This window comes from Hippopotamus amphibius, chromosome 7 (assembly GCF_030028045.1).
Source record: "Hippopotamus amphibius kiboko isolate mHipAmp2 chromosome 7, mHipAmp2.hap2, whole genome shotgun sequence".
NCBI lineage: Eukaryota > Metazoa > Chordata > Mammalia > Artiodactyla > Hippopotamidae > Hippopotamus > Hippopotamus amphibius.
Window position 1 is genome coordinate 82,219,831 of NC_080192.1, and position 22,025 is coordinate 82,241,855.

The window sequence follows — 22,025 nt, forward strand, 5'->3', positions numbered from 1 at the left end:
CACGAGTATTCTTGACATAAATCTTCCTACCTAGCTGCTGATTATTTTCCTAAAATAAACTTCTGAAAATGGAATTGGTGGCTTTTGATGCCATAATAAAATTGTTTTTTGGAAAGTTCATGGCAATTTATTCTCTAACCAGCTGTGCTTGAGAATTACCAAAAACTTGGGAAACTCTTAAGGCAGGTCATGAATCACTTTCCAGTTGCCATCCGTGGGTCCTCTGCCTTGGCTGGGCCAAGGTTGGATTCTGACTGGGGCATGAAGGTGCAGGAGAGAAAGCACACAGCCGTTTGATGGAGGAGGTGTTAATTATGCAAGAACTTTGCAGTTTCGCAAAGGCTTCGGCCAATTAATATATATTCACTAATTATACATACACAGAAAAGCATGAGAAACAACTATTTTTTTTATTATTTTTAAAAATTTACTTTATTTATTTATTGACTGCGTTAGGTCTTGGTTGCTGCGTGTGGGCTTTCTCTAGTTGCAGAGAGTGGGGGCTGCTGCTCTTTGTTGTGGTGTGTGGTCTTCTTGTTGCAGTGGCTTCTCTTGTTGCAGAGCACCGACTCTAGGCGCTCGGGCTTCAGTAATTGTGGCACATGGGCTTAGTTGCTCCATGGCATGTGGGATCTTCCTGGCCCAGGAATCGAATCTGTGTCCCCTGCATTGGCAGGGGGATTCTTAACCACCAGGGAAGTCCCGAGAAACAACTGTTTTTAAATGTTTTTCTTTTTTTTCTTTTTTTTTTAATTGAAGTATAGTTGATTTACAATATCGATATCATGTTAGTTTCAGGTATACAGTGCAATTCAGTTATATTCAGTGTATATATATGTGTGTGTGTGTGTATATAGGTTATTACAAAGTATTGAGTATAGTTCCCTGTGCTATACAGTAGCTATACAGAGAAACAACTATTAAAGACATCAAACACCTCTTCAGAAACCAGTTTGTTCTGAAAGGTTTATTTGCAACATGTATAAGCCCACTTGAGCCACTCAGGTTCAAGAATCCCTTTGACTGCAGCACACGTCCAGCAGGCCGGGCCTGGGAGGGGTTTCCAGAGCATCCTATTTTCTGTTCCTCACCCTATGCTACTCTGAGCAGCCTTTTGTATCTTGCCATTAGAAGTGCATTAAACTTTTCAAGTTCAATTTTCTGTCTTGGGAAACAGAATAGAGTACAATGTGGCCGCCCCAGTGGTTTAATCGGAAGCCTGTATTAACCACATCTTTGATTTTCTGTATTCTGATGCTTCGACATCTGGAGCCTGGCTGACACTGGAGAGACTGCTGCTCCCAGGACTGGCTAGTTTCCGGAGACAGTATAAAACTTCACCTTTGAGCGCCCCTTCAAATACAAACCAACCCCTCCAGTGCCCACGCACCACCCACCCGCCTCCTGTATGGACACTCACACTCCAAGCTACTATCCCCCTGTTCTAATCCCCCAGGGCCAGGACCAGACAGCCAGGAACAGCCCCTGTGCCCAGAGCCCGTGGAAATCATTCCAACTAGACAGTCCCAGCCTGCCTACCCGCCTCACCCCTTCCTTCCCTTGGAAACCCCAATAAAGGGCTCCTGCCCATGGTCCCCGAACCCCTCTGCCTCCTGACTGGCCCTAGTGTTTCCCCACGTAGCTGGCATGCCCCCTCCTATGTGAGGAGAGTCTCCGGGATCTGTGAGTATAAAAACTATCTTTGCAATGGCGATTATCTCCTGATCTGTTGGCCTTACTATACCTCCAATTTTACTGTATTTTAAAACAAAGGATTCTCTAAATAAACTGGCCACAGCGTTTTGTATTCTATTTGGAAGGGTGGGAGCCGCTGGTGGGGGCACCCCTGGTCTCTCTACAACACAAAGAGTGTGTGTGTTTCTTTTCCACCCAGAACTGGGATGAAGCCTCGGCCTCCAACCTCATCCGTCACCATCCCTTGCTGCCTCCCTGGTCTGCAGAGTCCCTGGAACCTCTTTGTGTCTATTCCCACTGGACCATAATCCACTCACCTCCAGGTGTGGCCCCCCCACCGCCTGCAGCACTTTCCCTCCAGCTCAGGCGCCTCTGTGCCTCTGGTTCCTGGCACTGCCTCCTCCAGCATTTGTCTCCCGGGGCCATCATTACCTCCACGTGGGCTGCAGCAGGGCTGAGACCAGAGGTGTCTCTCGCCACTTTACCTGCAGAACGGAGCATGGTGCCTGGCACAGAGCATCTCCCAACATATACTTGTGGAATGAATGAGTGAGTGAATGTGTGAATAAATGAATGCATGGACTGAAAAAGGAAAACTGCCCCCTCAGCAGCTTGTGTACAGCTCTTGGTGGGTCTTTTCGTCCCGCAGCCCCTGGCCTGGTGGGTGCGCATCCTGGCATGGCCATGGCGGGCTGGGAATGGCTGACATTCTCTGTCAGCTGCTATGAAGCAGCTTATTTTCTACTATTTGTATAAACACCAGATACCTGAAAATTACACCAGTAGGTGCAGGCCGAGCACAAGCAGGAGAGTAGCACAGCCCCTGCACGTTTCCAACACGCACTTGTGTGAAATTACAGTCACGGGGCAGAGGTGATGCTGGGTTACGGGGGCTCACGCGTGCCACATGCTGGGACAGCCAGCCGCCAACCTGCAACTGGGGGACCCTCGCTGCGGATGATCCACCACACAGGTCTGAGTGCAGGTGCGGGAACAGCACCAGACTCCTCCCAGCAGCAGACGAAGAAGCTGGACCAGAGGAAACAGGGGCTGGTCTAACTCCCTGCTTCCCTGATTGCGTGTTGGAAGAAGTGGTGAACAGCAGCCTGCACCATCCCAGACACACACACATGCACATGAACACCCAGACACACACAGAGCTATGTGACCTACCTGAAGGCAGGAACTGAGCCATAATAGCAGGACCAACCACCCGAGAAGGGGCAGGAACGGGGCTCTGGGGACAGGCGTACCTCCTTCCCTCCCTGAAAGATGTTAGAGCTTTGTGTAAAGAGAGTTTGGAAAACCACGGGGTACATGCACACCCCCGTTAGGAGGCCACCAGGAGGCCCAGGCACTGACCGCTGAGCCGCAGGCTCCGGCTGCAGGCAGCTCCCGGGCTCCGGCCAGTTTTCCACCGTAAGTCAGCCTGGCCCTTGACACTGAATCAGCTTCCTGCAGACCCTCGCAGTCATCCAAGTGTCACATCATGACGGGGAAAGCTTAGTGCCTCCTTGTTGATGAGGACTCGTGCTGATTTTGTTCTTGTTTTTAATTTATTTATTGTTTGTTTGTTTGCAGTGGGTCTTAGTTGCGGCTTGTGGGCTCCTTTGTTGTGGCATGCGAAATCTTAGTTGCAGCATGCAGGATCTAGTTCCCTGACTAGGGATGGACACCAGGCCCCCTGCATTGGGAGTGCAGAGTCTTAACCACTGTGCCACCAGGGAAGTCCCTCGTGCTGATTTTGGACCCATTTTCAAGGGCCCGTGTTAGACCACTTGTGAGTTCGTTGGTCTGTTTTAACCAGATGGGATTAGGATAACATATGGATGACTTCTAGGGGGCTGACATAGGGTTACAGTTTACATGTGGATAGGAATAGACAGAACAGCAATATGAATTTTATTTCAAATACACAGAAGCAAAGAGTCTAAGTACACATCCTTGGGGGTAACTAAATATACTATTTAAAAACCATAAAATGGAATATTATTCAGTCCTAAAAAGGAAGAAAATTCTGACCCCTGCTACAAGATGGATGAATTTTGAGGACTTTATGCTAGCGAAATGAGCCAGTCACAAAAGGATGAATCCTGTGTAATTTCACTTGCATGAGGTCCCTGGAGGAGTCAAATCCATAGAGACAGAAAGCAGATGCTGGGGCAGGGGCCGGGGGAGGGGAGGGGAATTAGTATTTAATGAGGATCAGAGTTTCAGGTTGGGAAGATGAAAAAGTTCTGGAGATGATGGTGGGGATCGCTGCACAACGATGTGAATGTACTGAATGCCACTGAACTTTACACTGAAAAATGGTGATAATGGTACATTTTATGTGCTATGTATTTTGCCACAATAAAAAAAAATCCATGAAAATGGCAAGAAGACTATCAAACATGGAAGATATACTTAAATATTACCATAGTAGTAGTATGGTGACCTGCCTTTTTTTTTTTTTTTTTTTGACAGAGTATTGAATTTCTCTTTACTCATATAAAGTGAAAACATTCTTGTAAATTAACTGAAATCAAAGAAATCAAATGCCTTTAGCAGTGTAAACAACTGAGGATATGCCCTAATTCTCAGAAAAGCCCAAGTTTAGTATTTCACTTGTATTTATTGATGAGCTTAAGTCACGAGTTGTCCGTAAGTCAGCAATGTATTGAAAAAGAATTTAGAAATTGATTTGGGGGTTTCACTGTGATGTGCTGACTGCAGAGGTGGGGGGATGGGGGGAGGTAGGCCCACCGGATACCTTGGTCCACGTGCGCACCAGCTGCTCTGGGCAAATGGTAACCACATGGGCGACAGGATAGAGAGAGCCCCCGGGTGAGTCAGCCAGGCGGCAGCAATGACCCCCACTGTGCTCTGTGCTTGTTCAGGGTCCTGTTGAGATCCAGCCGGGAACCTGCCTCCCAGCTGAGTCAGAGGCAGATGGAACCTGAAAAGCAACAACTGGTGTTTTAAGTAAGACAAATGGAAAACGTCCTGCACACCGGACGACAGTCATGGGGAAGGGCTGGGGAAGGGAGCTCACCAGGAAAAAGGCAACGGGATTCTGGAGAAAGCGGGAGCCTGAAACCCAGCTATTGGAAAGGGCAGGCTTGGGGTGCGAGGAATGAATTGGGAGATGGGCATTGACATATATATGCTACTATGTATAAAACAGATAACTAATGAGAACCTACTGTATAGCACAGGGAACTCTACTCAGTGCTCTGTGGTGACCTAAATGGGAAGGAAATCCAAAAAAGAGGGGATCTATGTATACGTATAGCTGATTTACTTTGTTGTACAACAGAACCTAAGACATTGTAAAGCAACTATACTCCAATAAAAATTAATTATTAAAAAGAAAAAAGGGCAGCTGTAGACCAGCTCCTCCCACAGCTGCAGAGGGACCTTCCTGCTGACTGCAACAATGCAATCAGATTCTGGGAGCTGATACCCCGGGGTGCTCAGACACATCTGTGGGGACGCTGCAGAGGAGTTCCTGTGCTTCCCTGACACCCAAGATCACACAGCGTGGCATTTGGTATCAGAGGCTGGACCCTCCCACAGCTTTGTCTGGATTTCCTGGCTTGAAACCCAGGCCTAACACCCAAAGGGTCCTTAGCCACCACCCGGGTCCACTTCCAGGCTATGGCCAAGGGGAGGTGGCCTGCCAGGGTCACAGTGGAGGGTGCCAGAGCCCAGTGACACTTGGGGTCCCCCACATCTGGTGACAGCGTTTTACTCCCCAAGTCACACGTGGCCTGTTGAGTTGTGTGTGTTGCTTTGTTGAACTACTTTATGACTCTGGGCTGCAGGCTGAATTATAACTGTTCCCCTTCCCTGGCTGCAAGCTGCAGAGAGCAGGCTTCACTGGTCCCAGCGCTTGTCTCTGAATAAGGTACAAACAGGTTTTTAGATGGTGCTCCAGCAAGTTAGCTTCTCGGAGGGGAGAGGGCCTTCTGTCCACATGGTCTAGATTCCTGTACATCCTCATTCACACGCTAAGAGTGACAGACCCGCTTGGAGCAAACAGGGTATTAGTTAATATCTAATCACTCCCAATGTGAGTCACAGCCCATTTATCAGAGTCAGTGCCTGGCTTCACCTCCACTGACCACAGATCATGATATCAAGCCAAGCTCCTGTTCTCTCAGCTACCTGGCCCCATCGTATTCTCCCAGGCAGTGAACCCACAGCCTCTTCCTTTCCATCAGGTTTGCTGGCCTAAATGCGCCCTCTGAATCCCTAATATGCTAATGGCCACAAACAGCAACGGTGCAGGAGGGAGAAAAGGAGTAAAGTTGCTGCTTTGGGACTTCCTGTTTGAACAGTCACCCTGGGCTGGGTTCTGGTTTTCTCTTTTCTTCGTGGTCAAATGAAGCACAGGCGGGGATCACAGCTCTGACTTGGTGGGACTCAAACTCCAAGAAAACCACCCCAACCACCTGCACCCCAGTTTCTTCAACCTGGAATACGGAGGACGCGTGACAGCTCACCGCTGCCATCAGCCACACACACTTGGAGTTGACCAGCCGGACCGCGCGGCATGCGGGTAGGGTTAGGATAATCAGGGGTGCTCGGCTGTGCACACACCCTCTCCTTGGGCTAGTGCAGTACCCAGAGGAAAGAAAGGACATAAAAAAGAGCCGTGAAACTCACCTGACAGGATTTCTCAAAGGCCTCCTGTGAACAGGATGCTAAGGGATGAAGTAAAATTTAAAAGGTGAGACTTAAACAAAGTTATATTCCCTGGATATACTCAGGACTAGGAATCCAAGGCCCGCAGACCATCCTTGGGAGCACTTGGCTAAAAGGTGAAATATGGGAGAAGTAACCAGAGATCTCCTCTGTTAAACTCCACAGGGCAGGATTAATCTGAAGGCCACAGGAGGAGGAGACCTGGGACCATGCAGGAGATAGTCAGAAGTGCATTGTTTAAAATTAGCGAAGTAACAGCAAAGGATTTGAGGGGCGGTCAGTGTAGGTTCTTGCAGCAGCTCGGAGGCACCACCAGGGCTGATGATCAAGTTCTATGACTAAGTTCCGCTCACGAGCAGAAAGCATCACCTCACCAAGATAATTTTTATTCAAAAAACAATGACAGGACGAACAAAGAATTAAAAGAATTTTAATAAAATCAACAAGTTTACATTTGTACATCTTGTGTATTTGGGACCCAACCAGGGGCAAAGGGTAAAGATGAAAGGATCAGGTTTCCACAGGAAAGTGAGTGGGGGAGCCCGGGGTACTCCAGTTGTGTGACAGGTAGTGACTCGAGGGTGGGACCCCTGGCCCCTGGAGCCTTCCTGCAAGCACATCCGGGGCTCAGGCCTGGGCCTTCTGGCTCCAAGTGCAGGCCCAAGGTGCCACAGCCCACGCGACGTCCCACGTGGATACCTGATAAGTGACAGCAGATAAACAGCTCATGAAATTAAAAAGTCTCGCCAGAGAATACTCACATCAGCTGAGTCCAGTTCATGCTGTTTTAACTAGGATGGTGACATGGGCCGGACTGAGGGAGAAAAGGGCCGAGTGATGGTTCTAATTCCTCTAACCAACGGCACAATCACAAAAGAGGAGGCCTTTAGAAAGAACCATGTATTTCTTTTAAAAATATGGTTTGAGAAAAGGGACTTGTGGGAGTTAGAGAAAGGCAAGGTTTTTAACAATTCTGCACAGGGTCACAGAATTCTGCTGCATTAGAGGATTCAGTAGAGATAGAAAACTGCTCAACTTTAGTTCCTATTATTCTAAAGGATAACAAACACTTCGAAATACTGATCAACGTTCAGAGTAAAGAGAGACCAGTGCCCCCGAGTTAGGAAGGAACAATCAGAAGGTTTTTCCAGGATTGTAGCCATCTCGTGGAGAGAAACAGTGCTTCTAAAAGTGCAGTATTCCATGTCCCAGTCACCTGTTCTCTGAGGGATAACTCACAAGTCGTAACGGTAACATCCCCAGTAACACGGCCGTTCCTTCACAGCCATCTGCAAGGTGACTTACGACGGAGCTTGGATTCACACCAGCTTACACAGCACACGGCCGAGCTGCAAGAATTTCTTCATCGTTTATTCTTTAGAAATCGAGACACAGTAGGGAAAAGTGCATGGATGCCTTTGCTTTCTGGCCCCCCTTGGAATCACAAGAGGAAAGAGAACACCGACCATGATCAGTACAGAAAGTGTTTTTACAGGAGGGAGGACGAACTCTCCACCCCATCTGTAAGGCCTGGGCTGAAGGAGAGGGGCCAGATCTCAGGGTCCACTCCTCACACACAAGCTGATGTGCGTTTGCCAAGCGTCACGGCAGGGGGTGCGGCATCTTTCTTCTTAGTCTCCGATCAGGTCATTAATCACCAGGAAGAAATTCAGAAGAGGGCAGTGAAGTAACAACAGCATCAGCTTCTCCGCGATGCTGGACAGAGATGTAGAAGGGATGCGGGGTCTGAGATGCAGGGAGGCGTCTGTCCGGTGTGGCCAGGAAGCCGCAGAGCAGGCATGTAAAGTGCTGGAGGTAAGGCAGCCTGCCGGACTTCCCTGTGGTGGGGGCAGTCCCTCAGGAAGGGTGACGTCCCTATCTCGCGGGGCAGCTGTCACCCACGGCCTGCCCCGGCCAGCATGGAGGTGACCACCAGCCACCCTGGCTTGTGCTCACGACCTTTCCCTTTTCATTTCCCGAGGAATCAATGGGGGGTACATTTTAACAAGGAAAAACGTTCTTAATGAACGTGACAGAGGTGAATTTCCAAAAGAGAGGAAAATCACAAAAGAGGATATAACATCAAATAAAAAGTTCTAATCAAACATGTTAATCGTGGAGTTTCAAACCGGTGGGTGACACACTGTGGGTTCCTGCCCCCGCTGTCGACTCCAGACCTGCAAGCAGCTCCTCGGGGCCTTCACTCGCGAGGCAGCCAGAAGTGAATGAATTTACCCCAAAGGAGTGCCTGGGTACCCAGGAGGATCTTTTAGGGGTTGGGAGCCAGACAGGAAGTGGGAAGGAACAAAACTACCTCCCTAAGATCAGCTGTCCCTAAGGGCAAAGGCAGAGCCCCCGAGGTGACCCAGTGGCCGGGACGCTGAGGATGAAGAGCTCTGCACCCTGACCGCTCGTCCGCCGGGATGCGGTACCCCCTGTGCCACCAGAGCAGATGTTTCCAGTGCAAATACGTGTCTACAGATTGGGGCTTGGGTGGGAGGTCCAGTTTGTCCGGGTGGCACAGGAAGTCTCCTTTCCTTTCAGAGCAGACGTCTGTTTTGGGTGGCGATGTCCCTGGACGGGTGAACCTGGCGTCTCTATTTTGGGGACTGCCCCTTTCCATCCGATGTAGGGGTCGGCTGCCTCCCGTTTCCCGTGGACTGGGTGCCCCAGCACCAGATGACGGCTGACATGAGCACAGCAGCCTCCCGCTCTGTGCCCCCGGCTGGCTTGGTAAGGCCCCTGGCCCGGCCTCTTCAAGTCCGAGCCCCGGGGCTGGGGGAGTTGGGGTGCATGTGTCTGCTGGCCGCACAGTGAGTGTGGACGAGCCCGCCGTTGGGGTACCTAACAAACACGGGCTCGCAAAAGGGGTTTTGGCACATCTGGCAAAGCTTTTTGTCTGACAGCCGAACTGAGCTTCCTTTCAGCTTCATCTGCGAAAAGAAACAAAGATGGAGATGCCTGTGACATAAGCTCCACCGGTTTGCAGAGCTGACACGCATCACCCGTGGGCTGTTATTATCACTGGCGAGGGCAGCTTTGATATCAATTTCTTGAAACAGAATAGCAGCAGTGAAAATAAACAAAAACATCCTCAGGAACTGGAAAACTCAAATAGCTACAAAACTGCCTTCTCATTTTACAAAAGTAATTGCCGCTTGTCTGGTGGAGGCATTTCTCACCAAGATCTTCTCTCGAACATTCCCTGAGCTCTGATCTCGTCAGGCCAGGTCTATTATACAGTCACAGGGTGTTAGAGCTGACAAGACCGTGAAAGCCATCTAATTCCCTGCTCCCTCGTTTGCAAACAAGAAAAGTAAGGCCCAAATAAGAGACTTGGTGAAAGCCACGGGGTAGATCCGTCCCACGTTCCTGACCAGCCCCAGGAAACGTCATTTCCTTTCTTTAAAGGTAACTAACAAAACTAAGAAAACTTTATCATTTCTTGTCTGATAAATAGGACGAGTTCTGCAAGCTAAAAGCCTTTCTGCACAATTCACGTGAGTCAACTCAGCAAGTCAGCCTATCGGCAGGAGGCAGTGACAGCTTGGTGCATTCGCCTTATTCATTAGTTTCTTTAGTCATTCAACAAGCATTCGGGGACTTCCGTGCTGGCGCAGTGGTTAAGAATCCTCCTGCCAATGCAGGGGACACGGGTTCAAGCCCTGGTCTGGGAAGATCCCACATGCTGCGGAGCAGCTAAGTCCGTGTGCCACAACTACTGAGCCAGTGTTCTACAGACCGTGAGCCACAACTACTGAGCCACATGCCACAACTACTGAAGACCGCACACCTAGAGCCCATGCTCCACAAGAGAAGTCACTGCAGTGAGAAGCCCGCACACCACAATGAAGAGTAGCCCCCTCTCACTGCAACTAGAGAAAGCCTGTGCACAGCAACCAAGACCCAATGCAGCCAATAAATAAATTAATAAATAATAAATAAATTCTTAAAAAGAACAAAAACAAACATTTGATGCCTTCAAGATGCCATGCTTGGGAATTCCCTGGCGGTCCAGTGGTTAGGACTCTGCGCTTCCACTGCAGGGGGCACAGGTTCGATCCCTGGTCGGGGAACTAAGATCCCACAAGCTGCGTGGTGTGGCCAAAAAAGAAAAAAAAGAAAAAAAGACGCCAGGCCTGGCTCAGGAATACCGAGATAAGTAAAGGAAGTTCCTGCCCTCAGAGAACCCAAAGCCTAACAAGGAAGGGGACAACTGCGGACGCAGCACGGGGCCGGGCACAGGCGATGACGGTCTGCCTAAAGGGATGGGAAGGTTCCACAGAGAGTTAGTCTAGGTCTCGAGCAGGCCTTCACCAGGCACAGAAGGCAGAGGTGCGACGTCTCAGGCAGAGGAAACAGTGAGTACAAAGGCCGTACACACACAGGGGCAAGTCCACTGGGAGGTCTCACGCATCCTGGAAGCAGTGAGACGGGCGGGGACGGGCCAGAGGAGGAAGGCTGAATCTTCCTGGCCTCGGCTCCTCCACTGGGGATCAACGAGGGCTTCCCAGCAGGAGGAACGCATGGATGGCTGCTCTGGAGGGACGGCCTGCTGGCTGCGGGGCAGATGGCCTTACCAGTGAGGAGCCTCCTCCAGATGCGCTTGGGGATGTTATGGACCGAATGCCTGTATCTCTCCCCAAACGTGGAGGCCCTGACCCCCAGTGGGATGGCATTTGGAGGTGGGGCCCCCAGGATGGCCTCAGGGCCCTCATAGAGGAGGAAGAGCCCAGCGCTCATTCCTGGCCATGTGAGCTCAGTGAAAAGGGGGCCTCATCAGGCACCGAATGTGTCGGCACCTTGATCTTGAGCTTCCAACCTCCAGGCGGTGAGAACTGGATGTGTGTTGTCTGAGCCCCTGGCCTGTGGGATTTGTCACTATTTGTCACAGCAGCCCCAGAGGACGGAGATGGGGACCCAGAACCTAGCTCTGAATTGGCCTACAGGTCACAACTGGGCTCTTCCAGGTGCTGTGTGACCTCCCGGTGCCCTGCACCCCCTTCTGTGAAAGGGACACAATTACAGCAGATTCTGCAGGGAAGTGCTGTGCGGAGGCAGTGACACCGTGACATGCAGTGTGGAACAGGGCCTGGCGCGCCGCCCGGCCATCATGCTCTCCTGACCAACAGTGTCTACATGGGGCGGAAGCTGCCCCAACCGCACACCTGCCAGCCTGGCTCCCGCCTCGGCTTCTACACCTGTGTCTGTGTGAGGAAATCACGTGTGTGACGTGTTGAAGTTATAGAGAAAAAATGGACACAGACTATTATTCCACGGGGAAAACCGACCTGAAATCAAACGTCTCACCCGGGAGGGCCGGGCTCTCACCTTGTCATATTTGTAGATCAAGTTTTCGGACTTGGCCAGGCCCACGGCCACCTGAGTGGTCCTCCGGGCGTGGATGCTGTCCCTCATGGCCCCCGTCAGGAACGGGCAGAGCAGCTGCACCGACCACGAGCCCGGCAGCAGCTGCAGGACCTGGGCCGCATCGAACTCAGCGGCGTGGTGGTTCAGGAGGTCCACGGCAGCCACGGCCAGCTCGGGCGCGGAGGGGCCGGGGCCCAGGTAGACGGCCAGCAGCAGGTGGAAGAGCCGCTGGCGGTACGGCGGGTCCCGGCCCTCCGAGCGCCACAGGCAGTAGTCCTCTGCCGCCGGGAAGTCTGCCAGCTCGTGGACCAGGATGCGCAGGGCTTCCTCGTGCTGCTCCAGCTTCCCGTGCAGGATGGCACTCTCCATGGGGAGCCCGGCGCCCCGGATCCTATCTGTGAGGCGGGATCCGCTGGTCAGAAACGGCAGGGTCCGCACCAGGCGGTGCTCATCCAACCCCGTAACTGCCTGCTGGCTGGGGATGTGAGCTTAAGGATGGGCAGAGCACGCCTGACTACCTGGACACCCCTAAACTCTGCCTCTTGGGCTGCCTGGACACCTCGGCCTGGGTGGCAGAGTTTAGAGGTGTCTAGGTAGCCACCCAGGAGGGCTGTCATGTGCTTTAGGAGAAAGTACACGTCACATGAGTGTCATTCAGGCCTGAGTCACGTGCTGCTGGCCACAAGCTCAGTGTCAGGAAATCAACAATATACATTAAGTAAGGTGTCTTTAAACAGAAACACACATAAACAAGATTATGTATTGATCGGTTGGTGGAGATGTTGTGACCAGATGTTCTCAGGAGCCTGACCCTGCATTTCTCCAGGTGCAATGGCTCAGTGTCCAAGAATTCATTTGCAGAGACTTTACAGGACAGACCTACCACGAACAATGAGCATGGATGTAGTTAATGGTTAGAAAGTGGTGTTAGATGCTGCTAGAGAGAAATACATGAATCCAGCCAGGACAACCTGGAAATTCCACGGTGCCCAGCAGAGCAAGAGACAAGTTCAGTTTGCCAGGCGCTGCTCTGAGGCTCGTACACAACAAGGACATTGTGGTCTCTGCCCTGGAGGAGATGAAAACCAGCGCCCCTCCAGGACCCCTGCCTTCCTCAGAGCCTGGAGCAGCCAAGCAGGCTGCTGGAGGCAAAGCCGTGGTCACAGCTGGAGCCTCAGAAGGAAATGATCTGAGGGCTTCAAAGCTGAATAAGCAAGTTCAAAGCAGCTTTGCTCAGCAGACACGCAGACCTCCCAATGCCCAGGGCAGCCTTCATGTCATCGGCTAAGGGGCCCTGTCCTTTTCCAGAGGGTGGAGGACGGACAAGGAGCCTCACCCATCCTCTAGGATGCTGACTTTGTGCCACAGAGGCTCATGGACCGCCCCCTCCCCCTAATCAAGACGAGGAGATGCTAAGGCCTCCATTCCCCTCCTCTTCCCTTGCTGGTGATGTATATCCAGAGAGATCCGCTCACCCAGCAGAAAGTGTACTCGGTATAAATCAGACTTCTGGAGCAGGCGTCGTAGCTTTGCCTGTGTCTCAGTCACTTCTGCATCCTTGCCGCTGGCGCCGGGCCTCTGCTGCAGCACCTCGTCCAGGTAGAGGACGGCTAAGTGCGTGTGGTACTCCTCCTTCTGCAGGACAGGGGGACAAGCAGACAGACAGCGTTTGCAAGGGGAGCCCAGAGACCCCCCCCAACCAGCCAGCAGGTGCCTGGACTTGCGAGGTGAGCTGGGGGCTCCTGGACAACCACAGAACACTCATACCGAGGCGGATGCCTTCAGAAGCCATGCCACAGAGAAGCCGTATCTAAATCCAATAGCCGTATCTATTGGAAAATATCTCATTTTGAGAAGTAAGGGCCACAGGATTTAGATATTCTCCAAAAAGGGACAGCTTTCTTCATTTCCTTTAAGAATAACAACAAGGAAGGAAAAGAGAAGAAAAATATAAGCAGAGGAGACGAGAGATAGAAGGAGAGAAAAAAAGCCTCCGGTCTCTTTCACAAACATCCGGCTCCCTCCCTGTCCTCCCAGGAGTACAGACCGAGTGCCGGGAACATGAGACATTACGTTAGACCCGTCGGCGAAGTTCAGGTGCCACTGGTGCCACCACAGCCCACGCAGCTCAACCTGCGCTCTGGGGCCTCACCTGCAGTCTCCTGTCCGTGACGAGGTGTTCCAGGTACTTAACTAGGGCTTGAGGGTATTTCTTAAGGCAACTGATGATATCATCTGGGTTAAATCTACTCTGCTGTTCATCCAGAGGTCTCTTGGTGAAAACCTGAACTCCGACCTGCAAGAAAAGTAGCGATTCAGTCATCGTGCTCTTCAAAGACCCCATCTTATCTTTATTCTGTGCACTGTATGCTTTGGGTAAAATCACTGTCAAAAACATGATGATTCACGGGACTTCCCTGGAGGTCCAGTGGCTAAGACTTCACCTTCCAGTGCAGGGGGTGCAGGTTCAATCCCTGGTAGGGAAGCTAAGATTCCACATGCCTCAGGGCCAAAAAAAACCAAAACATAAAATAGAAGCAATATTGTAACAAATTCAATAAAGACTTTAAAAATGGTCCACATCAAAGAAACAAAAACAAATGGACGGCAACAACAACAGAAAACAACAAAAAATCCATGATGGTTTGGAAAAACAGCACAGCACGAAGCACTGACAGAGACGGGAAATGCCCCAGAGCTTCAGTTGGGATTCCTTCTAAAAGGCTCGGAAACTAAGGAACCATTTATTGGTGGCAGGTTTTGACAATGCGTGAAGCAACAGCTTTGTAACATTCACATCATCCAAAACAAGGGCGGTCATTTGCTGGACTGTAAGTGAAAGAAGATACAAGGGACTGAAGATTCAGTGAACTCAGTTCTCCAAACGCCGATACCCACTGTGTGCATTACCCACGTGGGACCCAAGCCCAGCCCCTGGGGTCTCCAGGCTGCCTCCCTGCTGTCAACCGGAGCTCAGGGTGCAACCCCATCTTCCAAGGGGGGAGCATGTCCCCGGGACTTTCACACACACACACACACACCCCACCCCACAAACCCGAAACACAGCCAGCTCTGATGAGGATGAACTCTGAGTCCTATAAGCCGGGAGCTGTGTCCCAGCCCTACCCAGTACACGGCCCTGGGAGACCTTCCCAAGCTCCTGGACCCTTGGTTCCTGCATCTGAACACAAAGTCCACGTGGTGGGGCTGCCGTGATGTTGAGAAGTGATGTCACACATCCAGGGCCTGTCACACGGTCGGGCACAGAGAATCCTGTGACTACCTGTGAGCTTTGGGAAGAGCCCGGACCCCTCCCTGGCATGGATCCGTGTGGTGGGTGTGTGTGACCGTATCAGGGTGTGTTTACGTGCTCAGGCACAGAGGCAGAGTCAAGATGGAGTAAAAAGTACCCGAAGCACGTGGGCTCTGACGTCCAGGTGAGACAGCACCTCGGGGAACACATCCCAGCTCAGGTCTCACAAAGGCAGAAGCAACACTCAGAGAGCCTCTACATTTATGTTTAAAGCCAGACCAGGAAGCCAATTTTGTCTCTGCAGGGGAGCCCAGGAAATGGAGATGCTTTTCACAGTGAGAACCAAGATGCTCTCTCTTTCCCAAGCATCCCTGGGGCTTTCCCCAGGACTCTGTCCCTCTGTCCTGGGCGCCCTGCTCCCCCAGGGCCACAGGCAGTGGTGCTTTCTCACAGCCATCCTGTGAGCCCCCAAGACGGGCTGAGTGCTGCTCACGCCCTGCTTCCTCCAGGCCCACAGCTTCACACGCAGGGTGGGGGTACAGTGGCAAGGGCGGTGGTTTGCCTGGTGTGGCCCAGGCCCGGCTCCATGCCCTGCAGGGCAACAGTCTGGTCCTGCTCCAGCCCACAGAGAACAAGGAACCAGATGCCGTTAGGGGTGGGGGAACAACACACACAGGTGTTTAAGAAGATGCTAAGAAAGTGATCCGCAGTGCTTTCTGCTTTCCTGCACAGTGGCCTGCCCCACACACAGGGTGCAGTGAAATGCAGAACTTCCCCGAGAGCTGGTATTCGGACGGCTCAAGGTATGTATGAAAAGGCGTGGGGGTGGGGTGACCAAAAAAAATGCAGAGGGAGGGGTTAGAGTGTAGCTTGTTTTCCCACCGAGAATCGAGTTTTCTGTCCATTTTCACCAGCCGCGCTGCCGCCCCTGAACGAATGTGTTTATGAAGCACAAACCTCCTGACTTTTCTGCAAGACCCAGTCCGCGTACTGCCACACGAGGTCCGGGTCGAGGCTGTAGGTGAGGAAGTCCACAATGTACTCGTACAGGTCTGAGCGCGTGGAGTCGTGAATATCCCCATTCACGATGCTCACCCACAGCTGGAGAGGGGTAAAGAAGAAAGTAGGGATGGTTACGCACCCCTTGAAATTAGCTTAGAAAGGGCATGTGTTTGCGTATTCGCCCTTTTAATATTTCCAAGCGGTAGGACAAACTTTAAAGGCTTAAATCTATTTTAATTTTTTCAGACAAAAAAAAAAAAATGAGAGAACACGGTTGAGGACGTCAGGAACATCAAACACCAAGTTCTTTTTCTTTCCTTTTTAATGAGATTACAGAAATACAAATAGTAAATATAATGCATGGGGTGATGTGGAGACATTAACAACATGTCTCTTCCTGAAATAAAATAACCACTGACAACGTCTGGACACAGAAGAAATTCACCTGCATCCATCAGCTGGGCAGTTTCCGCCTTCTCCATCACAGGAATGCCTGATTTTGAAGACCTTTTGGGATTGTGATAGTCTGATGCGCTTTCAAAACCTTTTGGGACACTGTGCTCTCATGTTCCCACTGTCTTTTGCATGGGGCTCGGGGTAGATTCTAATAAGAAATTCGTTTGCTATTTCATCCAGACACTTCCCTGCTGTGTAAAATGAATCTTACTTTCAGAGCCTCAGAAGGAAGCACATCACAAGGGGTAGAAGAGATGGGGGCTGCCCAAGAGCACCCCCTGTATCATCGCCTGTGCTGTGGACCTCACCCACCTGTCCACACTGACTTCTGAACCACACCACCAGCGAGAAGGCCAGGAAACAGGCAGGCAGTGTAAATGCTGCAATTCTGATATCAGCGCATGAACGTTTTTTATGTTACTAGTTTCTTCAGCCCTGAATTCCCCAAATCAAACAAACTATTCACACAACTAATGAACTGTATCATTAAAAAACAAATTCTGCCATATATGGAGATTTATTCCATATTATTTCAATTCTGCAAACTCCTCCCTATATAACTCTGCTAATGTTATTAATATACTTATAGCAAACTGTAATTCTTAGAACATGATGTTTTAAAAAATAAAATTCTTATCTTTGATACGCAAATCTCTTCTGAGCCATGCAGTGCATGTTGATGGGAACTGTTTTTTTTTTTAAACCTATTCCACAATCACGTTACCATGGTAGTTTCTCAAGACAACGAGATATGCTTGGTGAGTTTGTTGAGTACAGCTGACGTTTCTGGCCGCTCACAAAAGATGCAAGAGAAGAGACAAGATGAAAAATTTGGGTGCAGAAACACTGCCAGGGTCCCGAGCACTGGCTTGGACCCCAGCTCTCCCCTGACCAAAGGTGTCACCCGGGCAAGTGACTGGCCTTGATCAGCTTTAGTTTTGTCACAGACGACATGCCAACCCAGCTCTCTGGCAAAACTTACTGTCATTAACAGTGGAAATTACAACCTGTTACTCACAGCCTTAATTTTTGATAAGGCAATGAAGTCCAGGCCTTGTGGCTCAGTAAATCCTACTTTTCTTACATTTTAAGCAACTCAGTCTTGACAATGTTCTTTAAAGAGATGGAAAGAGGAAGAAAAGAAAATCCTTGGCCAACCTTCCTCGAGGAATTCACTTTCTAAAACAGCATTATTTTTGTTCTGTAAAAAAGGCTATAGATCAGACAAGACTGGTCTCCATCAATTTGTGATTTTTTTTTCAAGCAACACTGAGTGAAATGGCAGTGATTTTTAACTAATGCTGAGATGCCTTTGAACTCACCTGAATGGCAGCGGCGTCTTGGTGGTTGTAATGATAGAGCAGTCCCAGTGCAAAGTACCTGGAAGAAAACACAGGGTAAGTGCACCCTCTCTCAACCACTCACCGTGGATGGCACCCCCACAGTGATGGCCCCAGCTCTGCACCCCCAGCCCCGCATGTTCTATTCAACTCAATTCAATGACAAATTTCAAGCAACAGAAAGATCGTCATCTCTGTTTATTTACGTATAATATGAATATGTATTCTCTATCAACTTCCAGAAAGGACCATATTCAAATCTAAGATAAGCTGAAAAATAAAACTATAATTACACTATGGAAAATCACATTTGGAATTGCTTTACAATTTGCTTCAAATACTAGTATGATTTCCCATCTCTAAAGTTAACCATTATTAACCTATCACAAGGTATTAAGACTATTTGGGGGACTTCCCTGGTGGTCCAGTGGTTAAGAATCCGTCTTCCAATGCAGGGGACGCAGGTTCGAGCCCTGGTCGGGGAACTAAGACCCCACATGCTGCAGGACAACTAAGCCTGAGTGCTCTAGAGCCCACGTGCCACAACTAGAGAAAAGCCCACGTGCTGTAACAAAAACCCCATGTGCCACAAGTAAGACCCGATACAGCCAAACAAAAAAAAGACTATTTGGAAGGGATGCTGTCTGAGCCACTTGGGTAAGGAGTCTGAACGGCAATAAAGGCCAACAGCGTGCAGGCATCACAGAGAACAGAAGGTCAGGGAGACCCGGCGGGGTGGGGTGGGCGGGGGCAGGGAGCACCTAGACCTTAGGCTCTGACTTTCAATCCAGGGTTCATTTAGGGACTGTATGACTGAGCAAGTACATCACTTTCCTGGTCCTCGTTTCCTCATTTATCAGTGGATAAGATCAGTGATAACACAGGCACTGCCTGGGCCGTCAGCCATTCCCACCCTCCCAGGCTGGCAGGTGTGCAGGAGGGTCTCGGATTTCTCCCCCCGAAGAGCAAACTCTCAAGATATTGACCTATTCCCTGGAACCCTTCTCTTCTCCCAAAAGTTTTCAGAAAGTTATGCTGACTCCGCCAGACCCCGCCATCCCACCCCAAGTCCTTTACATGAGCCGTCAGTGTATTTTCTGATTCCTAAATAAATCACTCCATTCCACAGTGCCTTTGGGAAATGGAGGGAAATGGCTGAACCAGCCACTTCCCATGTGGAGACCAGTCATCAGCCAGTGATGTCCCGCATCTGAACGGGGTCTAGATGATGAGTCCTGGTCTCCACCGGATTTCACCAGCACCTCCACCACGTCAAACGCATAACAAAGAATCTTACAGGGAGCACCCAACCGAGGCCTAGAAGGGTTAGATTACTGCCTGCCACCAGGATTATAAGGATGAAGAAGCTGCTGGCTCTAATCATGTCATCACTGCTGACGGACTCCCATTGTACTCAGTGGTGGGTTGGCAAGGGGGTGGGTGCCGACCAGCTCACGCCTGTAATGAAGGTAGAGTTTGATCCCGTAGCCTTTTAACCACAAGATTAAGAAGGCTCCCTTTCTATCTGTTTATCCAGATGTCCAACTGTCCACTCAATCTGGTCCTCAGCGGCTAAAGTGTGCTATGATTTTACAGACACGCGTGTGGCGTCTTGCACAGGTGAGTCCCACCCAGATGGAATACGGAGTAAACTGGACGACGGCTCCAGTGACTAACAAGGCCTGTGACTGCACATTCGATCATTAAGAAGACGGTACGAGAGTTGGTGCCCTCCAGACCCCTTTGGTAGGTGTGCAGACAGGACGAGGCTGATGAACCCCAGGGTGCCAAGTGGTCCCTTGATGAATGCCTGGGACTCAGCAGTCACGCTGGTGCATCAGCTGCACGGCAGCTTCCCGTGGGTGGGGGTGGAGAAGGGCCAGGCAGGGAGTCTGGGGCAGGGGGCCTGGGTGAAGGGTAGAAACACTCACTTTTTGTGCTTCTCCAGCCAGGCGGCGCTGTCGGTGAGCAGACAGAAGTTCTCAGTGACGAGGAGGTCTAGCAGGCTGTCATGGTCGGCCTCCGCATACAGCTTGAGAAGGGCCGTGTCGATGTCCTCCTTGTAGCCGTTGGCCACCTCCGTGCTGCGGACTTCGTTCAGGTAGCTCATGAGGAAGCGCTTGCACTTGGCCACCTTCTCCTGGTCGCCCTGGGTCAGCTGGTTGAGGTCTGCGAACTCGTGCAGAGGAGGGTGGGACCGGGTGAACGAGGAGGACGTGGGCAGCAGGAAGGGATACAGGGAGATCAGCTCCCGCACGTCGAGCTGGCCGCTTCTGCAATTACAGTGTCAAACTAAATGAAGCAAAAAGAGAGAGAGAGTGCACGTAGGCACACAAGATGACACTGGATGGGCGCACTGTCTGCACGCTGCCTGGGGAGTGGGCACCGCAGGGTACCATCCGCAGCCGTACGGGCTGCAAAGCACCACGAACTCGGTGCTGCCAATCCCTGGACCCCACGACAGAACGGAGGGCTCGGCGGCCAGAGACATCACACGACCAGTGCTGAGACGGGACATGGGTCCCTGAAAACCCAGGCAGGAAGCAACAGCAGAAGACACAGTAGCTCTGATCAAAGGCAGACGTGGAGGCTCCGTGGACGCCTCCTCCTTTACGGCTCTGAACTGCGCAAAGTCTGCTCTACTTGGACATTTGGAGAACTTGTTCTATAGGCAATGCCTTTGTGGGACAATTAAGGGCTACGATCAAGTAGGTTTAACTTGATCTACACTAGCGCTGAGCGGCATGAACAGCCGCTGCCTGCCAGAGCGCGTCGGACGCCCCCACCCCCCGAGGAAGGGCTGCTGGAGGGGGTGGGGGCTGAGACGGGCCTGGGCCAGCGAGGGACTCGGCAGTGGGGGGAGGGAGGCGGCACACGCATGCAGGATTCATGTGATGCGGAAGGGCCCTCAGCTTCCTAAGACAGTGAGCCAGGAGCACGCCGTTTACAACGTCTTCAGGAGAACAGTTTTATAAGTCTTCCCAGTAGCACCTGCTTTTTCTCTGAACTCATAGCTTCTGGTAAAATCTCTGGAGAAAAGGGAAAGTGAGCCATTGTATTCTCCTAGGAATCCTTCACAGGTTATCAAATTCATTCTTTAGAATTGCCTTCTCCTCTCTGAGAGGACCACTCTGTATGCCCCTCATCCGCCCCACCCTCAAGACACAGGACAGTTACCCTTGGGCTAAGGGGGGTGGGGGTGGGGGGCCGAGGAGTGAGCATGGCCGGAGGGGAGGGTGTCTTCCGTCACAACGGCCTCACACCAGCCTCACCACTTCTCCTCGAGCACAGCCCCCATGGCGGCCTTTCCCATCACAGCATTGTGGTCACCATGGAGGTCTGATCGCAGAGGGACACTTGAAAGGCTTGCTACTGACACCTCAAGTTACCTGAAGAGTTCTTTAGCCTCCGGGAACTGAAGCTGTGCAAACTGTATGAAGCCCGCCTGCTGCAGGATGCGCCGGTACATGGCCTGCAGGGAAAGACAGGTTTCATCACTCACACCTGCCCTGGAACCACCACAGGAGGACAAACTAAGTTTCTGGTCACAATCCAGGCTAAATGTTAATTATTGCATGGAGACCTGAAGTTACAAGGTAAGGAAAAACAAGGCTTATACAAAATCATTTTCAATATATACACATATATTCGACATGTCAATCAACCCCTCATTCCTGAGATCAGGTTGCTCTCTAACCATCATTCCTTCTTCTTCATGGATTTCCCATCCATCCCGATTGTATTCCTCCTCCCAAACTCCCTGGCTCTCTTGATCGCTTCTTCCTCCAACGCTCAGATGGATTTTAACAAGGACAGTGTTCCAGGCAGCCTAGAAGCTGCCCATCCTTCTTCACGCTTGTGGAACTGACTCTTCATAGTACCTTTTCTGAGCATCCCTCAGAGCACAAGTCCCACCCCATTTAATGATAAATAAACACCCAAGCTTTCCTGCTGAAGCTGGGGAGACACTGTGCATTCTGTGCCCTCCCCCCACCGGTGACGCACAGCCACACCACACACCACAGTCCGAGAAGGATTCCTGCAGTAAAAGTGCCGTTTATCTTTGTCTAATCCAGCCTTACCCAAACTTCCTGGACCACAGAGCCCTTTGTTCTGGTAACTTCCAGAAATGGCAACACACTTAAGGAAGATGCCCTGTCGTGTCTTTAATACCACCCCTTCCCATCACCATTCAGCTGGTCAGCTTTGAGCTTTGTCCA

The 22,025-nt window shown here is 50.9% G+C and overlaps 1 protein-coding gene across 5 annotated transcripts in view; it reads right to left on the bottom strand.

Annotated features, from left to right (window-relative positions):
* Positions 1-6,800: 6,800 nt before the first annotated feature.
* TGFBRAP1 (transforming growth factor beta receptor associated protein 1) overlaps positions 6,801-22,025 on the bottom strand; it is a 48,599-nt gene continuing 33,374 nt past the window's right edge. For 3 of the 5 annotated variants that reach the window (XM_057742761.1, XM_057742759.1, XM_057742760.1), the window contains exons 5-12: positions 21,195-21,277; positions 19,737-20,078; positions 17,788-17,845; positions 15,965-16,108; positions 13,907-14,050; positions 13,230-13,389; positions 11,716-12,149; positions 6,801-9,317 (exon numbers count right to left, since the gene is read on the bottom strand). In XM_057742761.1, the coding sequence (XP_057598744.1) occupies positions 9,141-9,317; positions 11,716-12,149; positions 13,230-13,389; positions 13,907-14,050; positions 15,965-16,108; positions 17,788-17,845; positions 19,737-20,078; positions 21,195-21,277 (1,542 nt within the window). In that variant the 3' untranslated portion in view covers positions 6,801-9,140. The remainder of the gene's footprint in view (positions 9,318-11,715; positions 12,150-13,229; positions 13,390-13,906; positions 14,051-15,964; positions 16,109-17,787; positions 17,846-19,736; positions 20,079-21,194; positions 21,278-22,025) is intronic. The other 2 variants (XR_009054790.1, XM_057742762.1) reach the window with 2 other exon arrangements.